The following is a 19,458-nucleotide window of genomic DNA, read 5'->3' on the forward strand; positions in this document are numbered from 1 at the left end:
TATCTCATTGATGAAGTATCATTCTTATAATAGATAAATAAAGAATTTTTTTAATCATTCAAATTTTTTTCACAATTCAAAAACTTTTAATCTAAAGTTTAGAGGACACAATTAGTTTTCAAATGTATGCCGGAACAGTGAGGCGTGGAGCGTTGAGTCCGCGTCGAAGGCGCACCAGCTCGTTTGAAGCTTCCTTTTTTCTGCTTTGTCATTTCGTTTTTCTTTTCCACAAATTCCCTCTTTAGATCCAAAATTTCTATTTTTCTGAGGCAAACCGTTACAATTCTCACGAGACCTACTACATTTCAAGGTATACAACGTCAACTAGAGAATATTCTTCCACGTCATAGTATCTTCTTCTGATATCTAGAGCAGGAGTGTTAGGTCTCGCTCTCTTGGTTTCACATCATATACTTGACAATAACATTTTTTCAAATAGAAAATATTTCATCTTCTCTTTCAATAAAAATTCAATGATTATTGGAACCGATATTCAGATCTTTGCAAAAACTTATTTTTTATAAGATACTAAACTTCTAAAATATATGTTCTCCATGACTCTGACTCATCTTCAGATTGACAAGAAGCCTTCGTTATTCGCGTGACACTTGAAACATAGGAACAATAACTAATTTGAAATTCAGAGAACTAAAAATGATCTACATATTTTGAAATTTAGAGTCTCACTACGTCTTATGTAAATTTTTGAGTAATTATTCTGTCGCTAACCGTATGATCATCGAATACAAAGCTTATAGTTTCAATCATAAGATTTTCCAAAGTCCTTCATTTTTAATAAGATTCATTTTTGTCAGATCTTAAAGTCCCGAGCATTTGTGTGAAAATTTGGATTTGAATACAATAAATGGTCTAATCAAAGCCTGCTCGATACGTGAATTTTGAGCTGAAATATCTCGGTTCCCTTAGAAGATATCAACAATATTACATTAGTTAACAAATGTTTTATATCTTCTGAAGAACAGAGATTATCGAGTTGAAAATGAACGCATCGTGTGAACCTATTAGAGCATTTACTGTATCTATTACCAAATGATATAATGCTCATACTACAACTTTGCACATCTTGCCCTTTCAGCCATATATTCCATTCTCATTTTCTTAACACTTAATCCCTATATTTCTCATACCTTCCATTCCTCTTACTCCCATTCTATTCTTAGCAAAATTGTTGCTATATATAGCTCAATATCGCTTTTCCCTAATTCCCACTCTTTCTTCTTTGTCTCTGTTATCTGCAGCTCCACCTCTTTTGAAAAGATCATACATTACTCTGTTTCTTTTTCTCCAAGAGGAGCACACGTTAACACTGATAACTTGCTTCCGGTAGTTGATATGAAAGAGGATAATGTCATGCGTATTTTTTTTTCAAACTCATGTATACACTTGCTGCCGACCTTGAATCTGTTTTGCACCTTCAAATATTTTTAGATGTTTTATCTGAATTATTATTTTGCAGAATGTCCGCTACATTTATGGCTCTGGGACAACAACCAAAATTGATTCGTGAGAGCATCATACAATCCATGGATATTGATGCTCTTATATCTGCATCGTTCTCCTCCGAAGATGCATACAACATGATCCGAATGCTTATCTGGAGACTTGAAAACACTACTGTGAATTTTCAAGAATGTTATGGAAGGACTTATATTCAGTGTAGCAGTGTTGGATTCACCGAGAAAATAGCTCAATGGCAATTGATCCGTGCAACAGAGGGAAACTTTACTGCGAAGTTGAGAATCAATAGCACGGTGTATGATATCAGGTTGGAACTGGAAATACCATCAGTTAGCTTATCTGCATGTTTCAGAGAATTTGATCCAGCCGCTCAAAATACCGATTCATGGAACAACGAAGATTACAAGAAGTGGTTTGTGACTCGCTCGATGAGACTCTTCTACGATCTGTTTGGAAGAATCCGTGGTATTGCTGTCGGTATGAAGTGGATGCAGTTAAGAGATATTCCATACTACACTTTCCCGAAACATTGTGTCATGCTTGATGAGCATGCGAGTGCGATCGACATCACATGGTTCTGTGATCGATTCAACGGACGCACTCTCATCATAGATCCGATCATTAGAGGAGTTATTGAACCAAACTCAAACATGATGAATATTAGTCACTTGTTTATCAAAGATGCACCATGGTTTACCGGTGCTCATTTGCAAAACTTCACCGGAAAGAATGCATTTGTTTTCAATGCACAAATCTACACTAATGACGTTGTTGAACTTGTGCAGCAGTGGTTGGATGGAAGAAACAGAAGACTACGTACCGTTGTTATTCGTCCACAATCCGGAATCCCGTTTGACCCAGAGGATGTCAAGAGAAGTCTGAAACTTCAATCTCGTGATTGGGATCCAGAGGAACGTGATAGAAATTTCATATTCCGTGAAGACTGGTTAGTTTTCTTTGCAAATAATTTGGAAGGTACAAAAATTTCGAGGGTACAAAATATCTGAAGAAGTTTCAATTTGCTATCCCCGAATTGTGATTTTCGTACCTGTAAATTGCAATTTTGCACTCCGTTGTTCCCCGAAACTGTTGTACCTCCTAATCATGTACCAGTTGTTTTCTTCGGTCTTGAACTTCAACAGAAACAATTTTTCAGGAAAATGCACATGCTAGAGCCAGATGTAAGCCTTCTCGATTGTTCCACAGGACAAGACTTCTATAGAGAAAGTGATGGAATGCTTGCCACCCTCCATATGACCAACAGAACCCTCTGCTTCTTCGTTTGGCGCAACCGCTTTCCTCATCTCGCCGAAAATAATTAATAATAATGTTGCCTTTGAATTTATGCTCTTTCTTCTTGTATTCATACCCCGACTCATCTACATCTCGTTAATTATTTGTTACTCCCCCTCCCTTGTCGCCTCAAAGAGTCATATTCCTTTACAATGTTTCTGAATGATATCCTATCCCGTAGTACCACTTCAAAAATACGTTTATGAGCCTTGAAAACTGAGAAATCCTTTGCTAATTAGGATTCAACGACTCCTCCTCTTACATGTAGTTTTGGTCAAACTCAGATCTTTTATTCTTCTTACTCATTTCACCAACATGCAGTTTTTCTAGACTTGAATGCCGATCTCTATTTTTTATAACCTGTGACAATCCGAAAGTTATTTATCTTTCGAAAAATCCATTATTTCTGTCCCCTTCCTAATAATTTTTACATTGAATTTCTGGCTTCTCTGATTTGCACATACACTGCTAATTCTTTGTTTTGTTTTGTTAAATTATTTCATCCGATTTCTTTTCCAGCTTCTCACTGATTTTTTTGTGAATACCACCATTTTCCTCTCTACAATTTTCCCTAATAAACAAAAAAATTTCTTTACTGTATATAATTCCTCCCGTTTTCCATTATTTTTTTAACTTATTAGGCGCTCCTCGTGAGGGGGGCTAACTTTTTCTTATGTACCGTTTGCCACCGCTCTGAAAATAAATAAATCTAATCTAATAGGTGGATGCTCTTCCCTCAATACCATTCTGATACCACACTTTTCATTAGACATGAGTGTTTTGGATTTTGAAATTTTATATACGGATCATCCCTTCTTTGCATTATACCACCGCACATCTTGATCCCTTAAAAACGCACTACCCATTAGTGAATGTTGTCTTGTGCTCCAATTTTGTCTTTCCTCAGATTCCTATCTACCTAATTGGAAGACGTTGTTCGCGCGCTCGGGCTAATCCGAGCAGGTGGTCCCGTTTCTTCGGTCCCTTTCAAGCTCTCACGGCACACCTTAGACAACAATTTCCGCATGTTCCGATTCTAAAGGTTTCGTACTATAGATTCCAAATTTCCTTTCACCATAGTTTATCTGTGTCGAAATGACTATGGTTTCCCAGGGATTAGGTGTTAGGAAATGAAGAAATAAGACAAAATGCTCACTATTTTTACTCTTTCAAATCGTTTCAATTTTGTCCTAAGCCACTTCGACATTCGTATAGATTTCGTGAGAATCTTTCTCTCACTTTCCTGAAATCTTTATTCTCTTATCAAATTCTCCAACCCCCGTTTTTCGCACTATTCCTTTTATTCTCGTTCTCCCCTATTTCCCTTTAATATCCGAATAGCTCACCTCTCACCGGATTTTCTTATTATCGGATTATATTCTGCACCGCACGGGTTATACTCTTGTTCCTAGATTATAATCTCGACCATTAACATGTTACTGAAATGTTCAGCTTTATTCAAACCATGAACCACGGCGAGTAATTTAAATGTGGTTTTTAGCAAATCTACAGTAATCCAGGTTGATTTAAAACTTACTTCCACTCTTATTTTTTGGTGTTTCCAAAAACATTCATTACAAAATGTTTGGGACAAAATTCTGCACAAAATTCACTTAATTAGAGAAATGCATAATCAGTGGTATTTCAATTGGTTTCCAAAAACCTCGAAAATTTGTGTTTTTCAATTGATTTTTCGGAAAAAGTTTATCGCTTCTTTGGTTTCTTGGCCAGAATTAACATTTGCAGGCACATTTTGTGTTTCTCTCATTTTCATAAACGTTACTTGTTTTGAAATTGAAATTTTCGACCCAGGATTTTCAAATGACGAAATCTAATAGTGTTCTACTGTATCGAAAAAGTGAACATGGAATACCAACTTTTGTTTATAAATTGTATCTTTTAATTTTGCGAACTTCTCCTTTCATTTAATATACATGCTCCAAATTATGTTTCAGACATGCGAATAAACTTTACAAAATTTCACGATTTATTTCAAAAAAGAGTGCTCCTGGAGCTGGGAACTAAAGAGTTGACGAATTTTGCAACCCTGTCGAGAAAATCGCGGGCTAAAGTGAGAAGTATACGATGGCCAAAAGTAGAAACATTTATTGATTGCGTAAATTTTCGAGCGGATGCAACAATACAATACGGAAATGATCAACAGCGAGAATTTCACCTATCGTTGGAAACCAAACCCAATGAATACATCGATAAAGATGAAGAAGAAGATTTCTACACTGTAAATGGCCAAGTCTTCAAAATGAGGTTTGATTTTGAGAGGTTAGACTCATATTTAAAAGTTGATGAATTGCAGTTTGCTCGCACGACTTTGGACAATGTGTGGTGAAAGTTTAGAGGATTCCATTAATAAGAGGTTCGGAGCTGTCTGCATTTATTTTCTCACACATTTCAATGTCATTCATACTCTGAAAGTAGCTGTTGGAACACAAATGCCACGTTATTTTGATCCAAGAATAACATGCATTGTGAGATATGAAAATATCACTACGGAGGATGAAGACAATGAATTTGGAATATATGACAGTTGGTCAGTATTCAAGAAGTTATACGATGTTGTTTATAATGATCTCAATTCTGACTTCCCATCTGGAAATAGTACTGAAAACCGTAAGGGGTTCAGTGTAATTCATCGAGAAACATACGGGATAGAGGAAAACACCATCCTGAACTTTTCGGGAGAGACTGGTGTTTTCTATAACACCCGTTTTAGTCGAAAAGAAATAACCGATTTTGTGACTGCATGGCTCAACGGAGAAAGCAACATAACGGGATCTCTGATATTTTCTCAGAGCAAAGGGATTCATTTGGATACATTTGAAATCAGTTTCAGCTTTAAAAATTTCAATAAACAAAGAGGACCAGAACTACGATTTCCTCTTCCAGAAGAGTAAGTTTTTCAGAAACACAAATTTGTTTCAAGTTTTTTTCTAATTTTTTTCAGAATAACGCGATTCTGTGAAGAAAGTGGTGTGTGGACCGATCTAAGTGAGAGAAGTACTAAACGCATTGACAAAAAAAGATTCGATTTGGTTCGAGAATGTGATCAGAAGAGATGCACAGTGCGCATGCCGGACGCAAACACGTTTTGTTTTTTTGTTTGGCCTTGAAGATTTATTGGTGTCTTTTTTGAAGGTTAGTTATTCGATTTTGTACAGAAAACTTGGTTTGAATAGTTTTTTCGACTAGTTTAACAATCTAATTCTCAGAATCTATCAGCTCCTCGTTCCACTTACTATGTAAAAATTTTCTTCTTCCCCGTATTCCGTGGTTTTGGTTTCCGACGATGTTAACTTCTCAATTTTTTTAATTACCGTACTGTACTATTGCATCAGCTCGATAGGTGAGACAATCAATGAAAGCTTGAATTTTTGACCATCTAACTCTTATTTTTTAGCCTTTAATCGTCTCGACAAGGTTGTAAGTTTCATCAACAAATGCGTCCATTGTCAATTTCAAGATTCAAGATCTGTCGAGCTCTCCACATCCAAATCTTCTATCTTTTCCAGCTTTCAATTTTCATTCAATAACGATTTTTTGAAATCCCAATCGAAATTGTATTCCAAACAAATACCGCCTCCATGTTTAGTTCTCTCCACAACAACATTTTTGTCACAAATATCCCTTTCCATCTTTTTGTTCTCGTCTAATTTTTCAATTTTTCTGCATTTTCTAATGTTTGCAATGTTCAAACTCCAAACAGATTCCCCCTTTTTTCATTTTACGCCATTCTCAATTTGTCGTTAGAAGACAAAACCGTTTAAAAATTTGAATAAGTTTTTCATACTAAACTGTTTCATTCTCCACTTTTTCTAATTTTATTAATTTCCGTTCAATTACCGCATGCTCTCCATAACCATATTTGCTTATTTCAAACATTCAACTGCTTCTTATGATGTTTTTTAAACAAATGAAGTTATTTAATCGAAAAAAATGCTTCTCAAAAATAAATAAGTTGTGAAAGTCAAGAAACTTTTGCTAATATCTTTTTTGAGTATCTTAAGATTTCAAGTCATTTTCATGTCACAATGAAACCTCAACACCTTGTAAACCCAGATTTTGATGAAAATTTTAGGATAAATTGAGAATAGCCCCTCTGAAAATTTTAGGATCCGCCCGCCAGCGTCAGCAAGTTATATCAGTTTTAGTACCAAAAATCGCCTTTTCAGTGCAAAAGCAGCATTTTCAAAGACGAGTTTTCTCGTTTTTTTTAAAGTTCTGGGGCGTTTCAAAGCATGAAAATTGTTGTGATATACTTAAAATACAATTAAATTTTATATTTCAAACGTTTTCTCAAAAAAAATTTTTCAAGTTTCGAAAAAATCTGGAAAATCGGTTTAAAAAAATAAATAATAGGTAATCGTTTTTTTCTTGAGAAAATGTCTGAAATACAAAATCGCAATTTATTCTAAGTATAACACAACAAATTCGAGTTATGTGATTTCCCGTTGTCCAGTTTTCTATTTTTTTTTCTGCAATGTTTCTGCATTTTCTAATGTTTGCAATGTTCGACCTCCAAATATTTTTCATTTTACGCCATTCTCAATTTGTCGTTAGTCAAAAAAACCCTCATAAAATTTGAATATATTCTCAATACTATGTTTTTCCATTTCTATATTTTTAAGGTTTTGTTAATGTTATTTATGTTCTCGATAACCATATGTATGTATTTCAGAAATTTACCTGCTATTCTAAAATCTTATTTCAAGAGTAATAAACTATCTAATAATAACAAAATTGAAAAAGCTTCTCAAAAAGAAATAAGTTGTGAATGTCAAGAAACATTTACTAATATCTTTTTTAAGCATCTCAAAATTTTAAGTAATTTTTAGCTCACAAGGTTACGTCAAACCGGATCTTGATAATATTTTTAGGATAGTTTAAAAATGGGCTAGTTAGGCACCTCTGAAAATTTTAGCATCCACTCACCAGTTTCAGCCGAGTTACAACAGTTTTAGTACCAAAAATCGCCAAATTGTTCAACTTTCGAAAAAAATCGTGAAAAACTCAAAAATGAAAAATGTTTTTTTTTTTTTGGGAATATGTCTGAAATATAAAATTGCATTCAAATCTAAGTATATCACAATAAATACTAAACTATTAGATGCCCAAGTTTTCTATTTGTCTTTGAAATCAAAATCACCATATTTTCAGAAACATGTTGGCTCTTCTTCTTTATTTATGCACCTGAAGAGATATAAGAAAATGTAACTTTTAAAGTTAATTTTTCTCAATTCAAATAATTGAATTATCACACTTTCAGGAACCGATTGTATCAGATGAGGAAATCAAAAAACTAGCGCCAACGTTCACTCCCCTTGAAGAACATCTTGATAATAGCATGGTTTATCTATTAATTAGGGATAGAGAACTTTCTGAACCTGACTGGGATTATCTTTCGGAATACTCTGAACCTGACTGGGATTATCTAAAACAATTCCACAGGTTGGTAAAATTGAATTTGAAAATCAAAATAAATGTTTTATAGTTGAAAGCATTTGGTGATTATAAAGCTTTGCATAGGGAAGAAGTGTACGGCGTTGCTCGGTTTAATAATGTACAATGCCAACGTACATGTACCGCTACGACTGGCGCAGATTGCTTCCTGATTATTCGATTATTCATTTCACTTAGGGCTAGCTAACTTTTTCGGAGCAGAGGAAGTTCACGTAAGAATCCTTCTCGGAAGTCAGAAAAGTCATTTCATATTTGAAGTTTTCAGGACAAAAATTGGTATATTTTACGCCCGAAACCACCCAGATATCAAAGACAATCGTTTGTTCATGTTGTAACAGACACCAAAAACGTTGAGGAGCTAAATGAAGTAATAATTTTTGTTGTCTTGAATTAGCGGAAACCGGAAATCGATTTTAGTTCAAAAAATACACCGAAATTACAGATTAGTGGAAATGAAGATGTGGAACTACCTGCTGATTTACCGGTTCTCGACGAAAGCAGTGGCATCGAAAGCTTCCAACCGCAGGAATAAATACATTTTTGAGATTATTATTTCACCATTTTTCTGTAGCCTAGACTTTTAATCTTGTACCTAGGAGACTAAGCATTCTTGCGGACAAAATTAGGAATTCTAACACCATTACCTCTACCGTTATGTGATAGATATCTTCTTACCCGCAAGTCAATTTTCAAACACCTGATATATTAAGGAAAATTTAGAAATTATTCTTATGATAAATAAATGAATTTACGTCTCTTTATTTCTCAGTCTGTCTGCACATTTGCAAAAAACTAGAAATTTTAATATAAATTGACATGGCCTTTTGAGACAAAGTGAGGAGCAAAGCGAAGAACAATAGAATAAATAACCTAAAACGCACCAGCCAGCTGTTTGAAGCGCCAGAAGCGCAGAATACATTCTGGTATTGAAAAATAAATGATTGGGCTGAATTTTTATAAAATATTAGAAACTTTCAAAAATTACAGTTATCATATCCCAGCTAAAACTAATTAAAGAAACACATGAAATAAGCTCCTTTTTTGAGTTTGCTGGTGAGAGAGATTAGTTTGCTTTTTAGAGTTCACAAAACTATTCAGAGTCTCATATTGCCTAAAACTTCCTTTTTTGGCAAAAACCCTGCTATTTTCGAAAAATCCCTAAATTCTCAATTTTCGCTCATTTCGCTTAAATTTATGTTTTTTTCATTCTCAAAAAAAACAAGAAATTTTAAGTTAAATCCCTCTCCAAAAAATCGAAACTATGGGAACACCTGTATTCCATATGACGTCCATTATTAGTAATTGTTCCAGACATCCATGACCGGCTCATTTGTCGACAGTACCCCTTTCAAAAGATCGTCATTTTCCAAAAAAGAAAGAAGCGGCTTATAGAATGAGGTAATTAGTCCTTTCCTGTTCACAGTCGCTCTTTTTCGCTAATGAGAAAGGTGCGCCTCATCGGCCGGGCCTCTTTAAATCGGATTAAATGTATCCACTGTGGTCTCATTTGGTTTCGGAAAATCTTTTTTTCTGCCGACCGAGCTTCATAACCGACTGCCGATCAATAGTCAGCGTAAGTGTAATTCGATTTTAAGTTTATCTCGTTGTCCCTCTCTAGCTAAGTTTCATCGATGATGTCAAAAAATTTTTTATTTCAATTTGTAATTTTCAGAAAGGATAATAATGTCGCTTTTGTCGGAAACCCTTGAAGATGCATGGATACATTCCTCTGCCATTATAGACTGCGTCCGTCTTGAAACAACTGCAACTATCCAGTGTCAAACAGATCAAGGGCTTCTCAAAAAAGTGATTGAAATTCGAGGGCAAATAGATGAAAACAAACCTAGTAGAATCAAAAACATTGAAGTGAACGATGTCAATTATTGTATTATGTAAGTCAATTGTTCTTAGACTCATTTTCTATACCTGGCTTTTAGACCGGAAAAATGGCACCCTGACTTTGACACAATTGAAGAGGCCGAGCTATTTGTGCAAGATGAGTTTGGAAATATGTGCTTGTCTTTTCTGACACGCCGTTTTGGCGCCATGAAGAATATAACTATTCTCATGGAAGCTATCATCACTTGCCAGAGCGGTCACAAATTCAAAATGAAATTTAACAGCGGCTTCTTCTTTGCCTCCTTGACTACTGGGATAGTTGACAGCGGGCACGGACTGTTTGAGAGGAACCGGAGACGGATGATGGGCGAGGAAACTAGCAGGACTATGACGATGACATGGCAGCCCAATAGTGTGTATATTGAATCACAATGGGTTTCAAGACTGCACCTGCTTAATTTTTCTCAAAGAAGTGCAATTTTTCTAAATTCTTCTTTAACTTCCTATCATTCAATTTGTTGAGAAGTGGCTCTACTCGGATAATATCACAACACATGCCGTTGTAATAGAACTCCAAAAACAAGAAAATGCAAATATTATTCTGGATCACTTTGAAGGGAGAAGGTATCGTAAAAATGAAGGAGGAGCCATTCGAGTCGAAAAGTATTTCCTCTTCCCAGAGTAAGTTATCTTGATTAAAAATTATATCAGCTATTTATTTCAGACTAGAAAAATACTACGAGCACAAAATCAATCTGCTGGACTGTCCTTCAGGCTCAGCTCAGGTTATAGATCTGGTCCGCGAGCACGGCTTTGAATTGATATGTACATCAAAGTCCACAAAAACTATTTCTGCTTTTACGTGTGGCACGACAGGTTTCCAACGGATTGGTTTCTTTGTGGAAGTGAGTAACATTACAAATTATTATTCTCTTGCAAAAAATCAGCATGTTGAGTATGTATATAATTTTTTGAAAAATTTATTTTGGATAATTTAAATCCTTAATATTAAAGTATATCTGCATTTTTCAGAGCTTGAGCCCATTAACTCTCTTCTCCTCACTCCAAATACCTCGACAACTGGGTCTCCATCTTCTGTCACCTCTCTCTGACATTTTCTTTTAAACGGCCATTGTGAGCAGTTCGTACCCTTTCCATATTTACTTCTATCATCAATTTCCCCACTTTCAAACACATTTTCAAGTCTTCATTGACCACTCTCCATCCCTAATTTCTTCCTTTTTTGTTTGAACTTTTCCATACTGCCTTTTCTCTGTTGCCAAAGCATTAAACTGTTTTTTAAATCTTTTCTCTCCGTTTTTTTTCTCCAACGTATTACACCATCGTCCCTCTATTCCATCTCCTTATCGCCAGAACATATCTTTTCTTGATATTTCCATTCCTTAAACCCAACCTTTCCTATCTCCTCTCCCATCTCCATTCATTTTTCGCTTTCTAATTTTCATAATAAAAAGAACATGCTGTTTTTTCTCTTTCTCATCTTTTTTCTTTTTTTCGGACGACAACAGAACAAATGGCGGGAAAGGTCTTCGCGTCTCACACTTTTTTTCTGACAGAGAGAAAAAAATCTTTCGAATTCCTCGAGACTTAACTTCTTCAGGAAACGATACTCAACTTTGAGAGGCTCCATTTCAGGGGGGGAGGGTTTAGAAAAAGAGTCTAATCGTTTTTTCTTCTTAGAGGGCAGAAAGTTTTTAAAATTGGGTTTTCTACAGTAGTAGAAAAATCTTTAAAGTGTTCTCATAATTGTTCAAAGCATATTAATTTTGCTGGGTAATATAATTCTCAAATTTCAGGCTATTTATTCCGTTGTCTTGTCTGAGAAATTTCGAAAACCTATAATTCGAATACTCCTGAAATTCGTTGGCCCCGTGAGTGCACTCACACATCTATAATTTTTTCTGTCTGGCTGTGTGTATAGTGTACAATTATCAAACCAAAAGTTTAATGTTTTCGAAAACTCAGATTTTGTGAGTACACCTTCTCCTCTTTCCCATGCTTTCTCTCTCTAGTTGTCCAACAAAACCTCTATAAAAAGTTTTTTTTCCATTCATAATCAAAATTCAAATTACTACAGCAAGCCTAGACTGACTTTTTAGGAACAGCGGAAACGAGGCGGGAAATTAAAAATGAATCTGCGGTCCGGTCGTAAACCGAGTTTTTTGCTTTCCAGAAACTGAGGGAAACCGAGAAATAAAAAATAGGATTTACTATCCATTCCGGGGGATATCACCTGACATACCTTTTCTCTCTCACTCCTGACTTGTTTTTTCCAGTTCGATAATGTTCATTCGAGCGGACCCAACACGTAGGCAAGTGCAGAATCTATTAGTGTAATCATTCACCACAATGACTGACGTCACAACTATCACTCATCTAGATGTTCATTCACAACTTGGTAAAAAATCAACATGGTTATTTTTCAATTTCATTGCACTAGATTTGGTCTCAAATGGGAACCTCAACACCTTGTGAACCCACGTTTTGACGAAAATTGCAGGACAGGTTGTGAATAGGCTATCTAGGCACCTCTAAACATTTCAGAGTCCGCTCGCCAGTCTCAACCGAGTTATAGCAGTTTGAGTACCAAAAATCGCTGTGTTATATTTAGAATTAGATGAAATTTCATACTTGAGCCGTTTTCTCAAAATCATGTTTCTTTTTTTAAATTTTCGAATAAACCGGGAAAATGGTGAAAAAAAATCGAAAATGAAGAGATATTTTCCGGTAAAAAGTCTAAAACAAAATTCATTCAATTCTTGATATAGCAGAACTATTATCATGTCCTAAAACGTTCTAGAGATTGAGAAAAAGAGAAAAGCGAATACAAAAGTTGTCAAAAAATGTTTTGTTTGTTTTCAATTTTTCCACAATTTTCCAGATTTATTCGAAAATTGGAAATAATTTTTTGAGAAAACGTCTAACATAAAAAGTTAAATTCTAAATATAACAGAGGAATTTTTGTTTCGACACTTATGTGGTCAGCGCTGTGTCGGAACGAGAGTACAAGGATGGGAACATTTAATTAAATCAACAGCTGTTTATTCCTGGGTAGAGCTCTCAGTGGGGATCTTCGCAGCATCTGCATTCGGCGTCCACCAATGTTACGATGACCAGCGACAGAGGAGAGTCATCGGTAGTTGGCGTGGTCCTTGGGCGTCAGTAGGTGGGATCCGGCGTCAGTGAGTCCATTGTAAGGGAGATCTTTTGTATTGTTCCATTGTCTCAGATGTCTCATCACACTGGCGATTTCTGTTCCTTTTATAGCATCTCCTTGGAATATCCACGCTTGTGCTCCAGATCTAATATGGTGATAAGGGAGTGATCACCCCAAATATGTAGCGTTAAATAGTTGGAGAATTGTGTTTATGCCAATTTGTGTCATTCTAGACACTGACGCGACAGCTAAAACGTCCTAGAAGTTGAGAAAATCAGAAACGAATATTGCTGTTTTGCGCTGAAAACGCGATTTCGGTACTGAAACTGTTATAACTCGGCTGAGTCTGGTGAATAGATTCCAAAATTTTCAGAAAAGTCTAAATAGATGATTCTCAACCTATCTTAAAATATATTTAATATTCATCATTATCTAAAATTGAAATGTTCATCGATATTGTGTTCAACGCGAAAATTAATTTGCAACCGTATTGTTTGTGTTGCCTTGAAACATTTGAGCTTCATTTGTATACTCGACCTTTTTCTCCCTCCTCACCTAACAGAAAACCATGTGTAGAAAGAATATTCCAGAAAAATGGGACTCTCTGATTAACATTTTTCTCATTGTCTCTCTATTCCTCCTCTCATTTTGTTTATTCATAAACATACCCTTCTGCTTTTGCATACAATTGATTCGAATAACCATTCATTCCATCTTTCCCCCTCTCTTCTGTGTTTTCCCTCTCAGTACATTTTTCCTTCGATTATCATCAGAAAGAAAAAAGACTCCCACAGTGTAACCCTTCTCCATCTTTTCTCACTTTTCTCCCCTCCAAAAGCTCACGTTTTGTTTTCCTGTGTTGATATCTGCTTCTGATTTTGCCACCACCACGAGGGCAGAAAGGACGAGAATGTCAACCCTAAAATTTTTTGGAGACCTGTCATTATGGACATGTCTACCCATGTTTTCAGTAAAATCAAATTTCATCTCAGATACTCTTTTTCACCAACTCTCCTGAAAACTCTTTCCATTCGTTTACAAAAAAACCGTTGGATAAAAACATTGCTCCATCAGAACTATATAATGGTTTTGGAAACGAAACAATTTTTTTGTCATATGAGTGCTTATGATGTGTTTGTGTTCATCGATTTACTCTCGGCCAGTTAGTTTCTAACAAATCTCAAATTTTATTATTTTTAGATGGATCCAGAGATAATGATTGTCTCCGGACCAATTGAGCCGCAGGATGCATGCGTCGTGCCGTCACACAATAACAACAAAACTGCGGAGCAGTACAGACCATTCAATAATGAGTAAGGGTTCGAAACATGTTTCCTGTTGAATAATTTTTTTCATCCCAGGATGCAATATTTCATTAACAGCATGATCAAGAAATTTCCAAGAACTTTCGAGTTTGTCAAAATGAAGAAAGGCAAAGTTACGACCAACATTCATGAATATCACATCTGCGTCGGAACCCGGAAAATTGTTGCCGAAATGAGAGTCACTGAGATGTGTATATTGGAATTCAGGTAAGCAAAGGGGGGGGGGGGGGGAGGTGGTCTCTGTTCCAATAGTTTAATGTTGATCATACAAAAAACTCATAAATTGCGTGGTTCTACTAGTTCTTTTCAATATGAAACAATTAAAAAATTAGATTGAAGCGTGAAAATGTACTGAACATTACTTTATCTGATTGACAAAGCCAGAAAATTATTTTTGAACAAACTTTTCTCTAAAAGTCTGAAATTAAAAACGCTATTTTTTGGTCGCACTACTCGAAATTCCTAGCATTGCTATCCCATAAAAAACCTTCCTTTTTTTAAATAAGCAATATTTCCTCGAAATAAGCAATATTACAAAAGTACCAAGAAATAAGTATATTTCAAAATTTAAATTCTGAGCAGAACTGCTAAGTATCAGGAAAGTACAGGTCCGCACTATTCAACGTTCCGCAGTTTTTTTTCAATCAAAATTTTCCCGTAAGCAACAGATGGAAAACATCTATTTGGCGGTATTGCTCAAAGTTTTGATTCATGCTTTAAACTTACATTAACAAAAATTTCATAACACGGTTTCTTCTAAAAACTGTTTTTAAATTTCTACACATCTATTCACATAAGTATTAAAAAATGTAACGAAAAATGTAAAAAAATACGACTCCAAAAATTTCACCCACTTGTTCATACTTTCAACGGCCCGGCTGACACATTCTGGCTAGGGTTCCTTGTGATTTCTTTCCCTGTTTTTTGAGAAAAAAAAAGTATTTCATACAAAATTCAAAATGTTCTGAAATTTCTAGTGTTTTCTGAGATGTGAAAACCCCGGGCCCGGATTTTTCATATATGATTTTATTAATCAACATCAAGAAAACTATCGTGAATCGATTCACAATTTCAGCGCTGTTGGAAGACCTTTCGTGATACAAGTTAATAATGAGGAAGATATTTGGCACTACACTCTTCAATTGTTCATGTTTCTCCAAGGAAGAGTGAAGGCGAATTATGTCGAAATGAGCTTGGACCGGACAGTGTTGAAGCGCGTTTGCCAACTTCTTGCTTATGAGAAAGTGCGGAATTGCAATTTGCTGGCTATGAATTTTGTGGAAGGAAATGTCAGCTACCATCCGGCAGAACTTCTATTCCTTCTCCAAAACTTACGAGGGCTGAGAACCTACGTTCATGAACCAAACTTGCCACCCCCAGTTTTTACCGTGCGTTTTATAATGAAGTACCTAATTTAAACACAATATAACATTTAGGAATCCGAAATTCGAAATGTGGCTTTGATGACCGTTCCAGTAAACATCACCTTGGCTGATGTTCTCCTCGCCAACACTTCTTATTTTGAAATTGCACACTGTTTGGAATTTGACACAAGTATCTTGTGCAGAGTGGCTCAATACTGGATCAACACAACTACAGTACTGCCCTGGAAAGTTGTGAAATGCCATGACTCGTTCGAATCATATGAGACATTACCTGGACTTCCATATGATGCGGGACGCCGTCCAACAATTTACACGTAAGTTGGGATTATTAAAGTATTAGCTCTTGACTCCTACAAAGTAGACATCTCTTTAACTTTTGGGCTTTGTACCTCTAAACTTTGAACCAATTTTTCTGCTTAACACGGAAAGTACCCGAAGTGTCTGCTCGCTTTTTCTTAAATGTTGGTGGCAAAATATGTCCCGTTTCTGGACTAGCACAAAACGGATAATATAAGGTGCCCATAGGCAGGTTGAGCAGAATGGCAAAACATTTTCTGATTTTTCCAAAAAAGTGGGTCAAGTCCATTCAAAAATTACAACTTTGTACAAATCGAAAGTAAAATGATAAACTAAATTGCATTTTGTAGAACGGGTTTGAGGCTACAAAAAACTTTATTACACATAGTGTCTATCTCTGCAATGAAACTTACTAGAATAGAAAATGTGCGAATGGTTTTGAAAAAATAAAATGGTATTTTTCGAACTCATTTTCCCGAAAACAACAGAAAAGCTCTGACATGAGAATGAAAGTTTAAGATGGTTCTGTTTCTTTTTGGAAAAAATGATCGAATCGTGATCAAAAAGTTAAAAATGTCGAAAAAAATTTCACATGGTAAAAGTGAGCATTTATAGGGGTACATGAGTGAAGCTGAAAAAAGTTTATTTTTTCAAAAATCTCTCTTAAATGAAAGGTGAGCTATATATTTGGAATGATAGTTGTGCATTATGACTTTTAAGGAATCGAATAGAGATGATCTCCCAAATACGTTTTTTCGAAAATCGGTGTTTTTTGATTTTCACTCAATCAGAACATTCGCATATTTTCTATTCTAGTAAATTTCATTGCAGAGATAGACGCTATGTGTAAATTAATTTTTGTAGCTTCAATCCGTTCTACAAGATGCAGTTTAGTTTATCATTTTATCTTCGATCTGTACAAAGTTATGCTTTTTTGAATGGACTTGACCCACTTTTGCGAAAAAAACCGAAAAAGTTTTGCCATTCTGCTCAACCTGCCTATGGGCACCTTATATTATCCGTTTTGTGCTAGTCCAGCGGTGGGTCATATTTTGCCACCAACATCTAAGAAAAAGCGAGCAGACACTTGGGGTACTTCTCGTGTAAGATACTGCGACGTAGTCAACTGACAAAGTTTCACTCTGTTGAACGATACAGTAAATTCTCTGATAAAATCCGACGTGTACTTTGAGATCAATTACCGTAAAAACTGTAATATAACGCCACCTGTAATAGAAGACCCCCTCTAAAATAACGCCACCCTTATAAGGTCTTTGTAGGTAGAAAAACACAGTTTTTATGCTTGGTTAACAAAGTAGCAGTAAAAACTAGAAATTTCGCACCACTTTTTCATTTTGGTACTTTGTCAAACAGGCAAAAAACTGATTTCTGTTACCTCGCATCATTCCAAAACACCCCACCGAAAAATAGAGCGCCATGGCGCTATATTACAGGTTTCACGGTATCTCCGTTCCTTCAAAATTTCTTGAGACGAAATTGCCAACAGATAAAATGTTTTTTTTTCTGAAATTAGCAATATTTGCTCATTTGACGATTTTTTGAATAAGTTTAAAAAAAATATCTTCCCACTCAAGCTTTTGCTTTTTTTAATTTGAAATCAAATTTAAAATTACAATTTTTTTTCCCAATTACTCAAAAATTTTAACAAATAAGACGAAGAAAATTATAGCCTCCTAATTTGACTGAATTTATGATGATGATTTCTATGATAGAAAGCGAATATTTCACCGAAATAATTTGGATCCTTTTTGAAAGTGTGTTTTATACATATTTTTCTCTGATTCTTTTGCATATGTTTTCTTTCAGCTACACAAATCCAAACACCAAAGTTTATGAACAGTTTGATACACAACACGGCAAGGATCTCATGAGAAAAGACGGTTTGATTGCTACTATTTTTAAGCATCATCCAAACGAATCAGTCTCCATTGGAATATTCGTTGTTTGGAATGTTGCCGATATAATGGTCTACAGAACATCGCTATAAAAATTTCGTCTGATTCAACTGGTACAAAAAACTTCATTCATTGATATTTGTGTTATTATCATCGTATTCTGTGTTAAAAGTAAAAGCTTTGTTCTTAAGGATGGTCTCAGTCATAAAATATGTGGTGAATTATTTCAGAAGAAAAATAACTTTAAAAGTTCAAAAAATTTTGAAAACCTTATAATAAATGCCTTGAAAAGTATTAATTGGGGATAAAATCTTTCTAATCGGTGTAAAAAATAATTTTAAATTGTTTGAAAATTTTCCCAAACCCTCCAATCTAGAAGGAAGTAAAATCAAACCGGAGAGCAAAAACTGAAAAAAAACAGAATAAAAATTTGAAAAAAAAACAGAATATGAATTTGAAAAAAAAAACAGAATAAAAACACAAAACAGAATAAAAATTTTCATGACACACCGTACACACTTCAATAGAATGTCTACTGAATTGTCGACTTAAGCCCATATATCTCATTTCCTGATAAAAATATCAAAAAGTGCTCAACTAACAATATGTTTACTATGCTATCAAAAATATTTAGTTAATTGACAATTTCTTGATATCTCTCACATGAACCGAAATATATCGGCTCGAAGTTGAAAGCTGGTGGGGCAGTCCATTGAAGTTTTTGAGGTATTGCACTATTTTCAAACCAAAATTGAAGCTTTGAAAATTGAAAGGAGAACTAGCGTAAACACACTAATAGAACGCCATCCGGGCCATCCACTTTGATCCTATATATCTCACTTCTTCTGAAAGATATCAAAAAGTTGTCAACTATTAAAATATTTATCATAATATAGACAATATTTTATCAGTTAACCATTTTCTAATATCTATCACAGAAAATGAGATACATAGGCTCAAACCTGACATTTCGGGTGGCGTTAGATTAGAGTGTTTACTGTATGTTGGGTTTTGATTTAGAGCTCTGTAAATTTTCAAAAATTTCAAAATTATATTCAAGGACTGAATTCTGTTTTTGGGATTTTAATCGATACGGTAGGACGTATGTACAAGCAATTTCTGAGTTATTGAGCGTGACGCATCTGGCTCCAAAAATGTAGCCTCGCACGAGGATTTCTAAATGTGATAAGAAAAGGAAGAACGCATTTTGAACTTTTATAAAAGTTTATTTTAATATCAAAACGAAGAAAAATGATCAATATAAGTAAATC

General features: G+C 35.0%; 4 protein-coding genes across 4 annotated transcripts; all 4 read left to right on the top strand.

Annotated features, from left to right (window-relative positions):
- Nucleotides 1-1,478: 1,478 nt before the first annotated feature.
- CBG00258 lies at nt 1,479-2,801 on the top strand (the record flags this gene model as incomplete). The annotated part of the gene is made up of 2 exons (XM_002645285.1): nt 1,479-2,425; nt 2,636-2,801. 2 exons carry the CDS (start codon nt 1,479-1,481, stop codon nt 2,799-2,801), a joined length of 1,113 nt encoding a protein of 370 aa, XP_002645331.1.
- A 1,928-nt stretch (nt 2,802-4,729) lies between these two features.
- CBG27916 lies at nt 4,730-8,779 on the top strand (the record flags this gene model as incomplete). Its single annotated transcript, XM_045240190.1, has 6 exons — nt 4,730-5,037; nt 5,087-5,680; nt 5,735-5,852; nt 8,054-8,239; nt 8,513-8,614; nt 8,690-8,779. The coding sequence occupies 6 exons, from the start codon at nt 4,730-4,732 to the stop codon at nt 8,777-8,779; spliced, it is 1,398 nt and encodes a 465-aa protein (XP_045097914.1).
- A 1,151-nt stretch (nt 8,780-9,930) lies between these two features.
- CBG27917 lies at nt 9,931-11,211 on the top strand (the record flags this gene model as incomplete). Its single annotated transcript, XM_045240191.1, has 5 exons — nt 9,931-10,139; nt 10,185-10,521; nt 10,610-10,767; nt 10,811-10,991; nt 11,119-11,211. 5 exons carry the CDS (start codon nt 9,931-9,933, stop codon nt 11,209-11,211), a joined length of 978 nt encoding a protein of 325 aa, XP_045097915.1.
- A 3,268-nt stretch (nt 11,212-14,479) lies between these two features.
- CBG27918 lies at nt 14,480-18,279 on the top strand (the record flags this gene model as incomplete). Its single annotated transcript, XM_045240192.1, has 5 exons — nt 14,480-14,577; nt 14,626-14,796; nt 15,665-15,977; nt 16,026-16,288; nt 18,099-18,279. 5 exons carry the CDS (start codon nt 14,480-14,482, stop codon nt 18,277-18,279), a joined length of 1,026 nt encoding a protein of 341 aa, XP_045097916.1.
- Nucleotides 18,280-19,458: the final 1,179 nt, after the last annotated feature.

Source organism: Caenorhabditis briggsae (assembly GCF_000004555.2).
Source record: "Caenorhabditis briggsae complete genome, chrX, whole genome shotgun sequence".
Taxonomy (NCBI): domain Eukaryota; kingdom Metazoa; phylum Nematoda; class Chromadorea; order Rhabditida; family Rhabditidae; genus Caenorhabditis; species Caenorhabditis briggsae.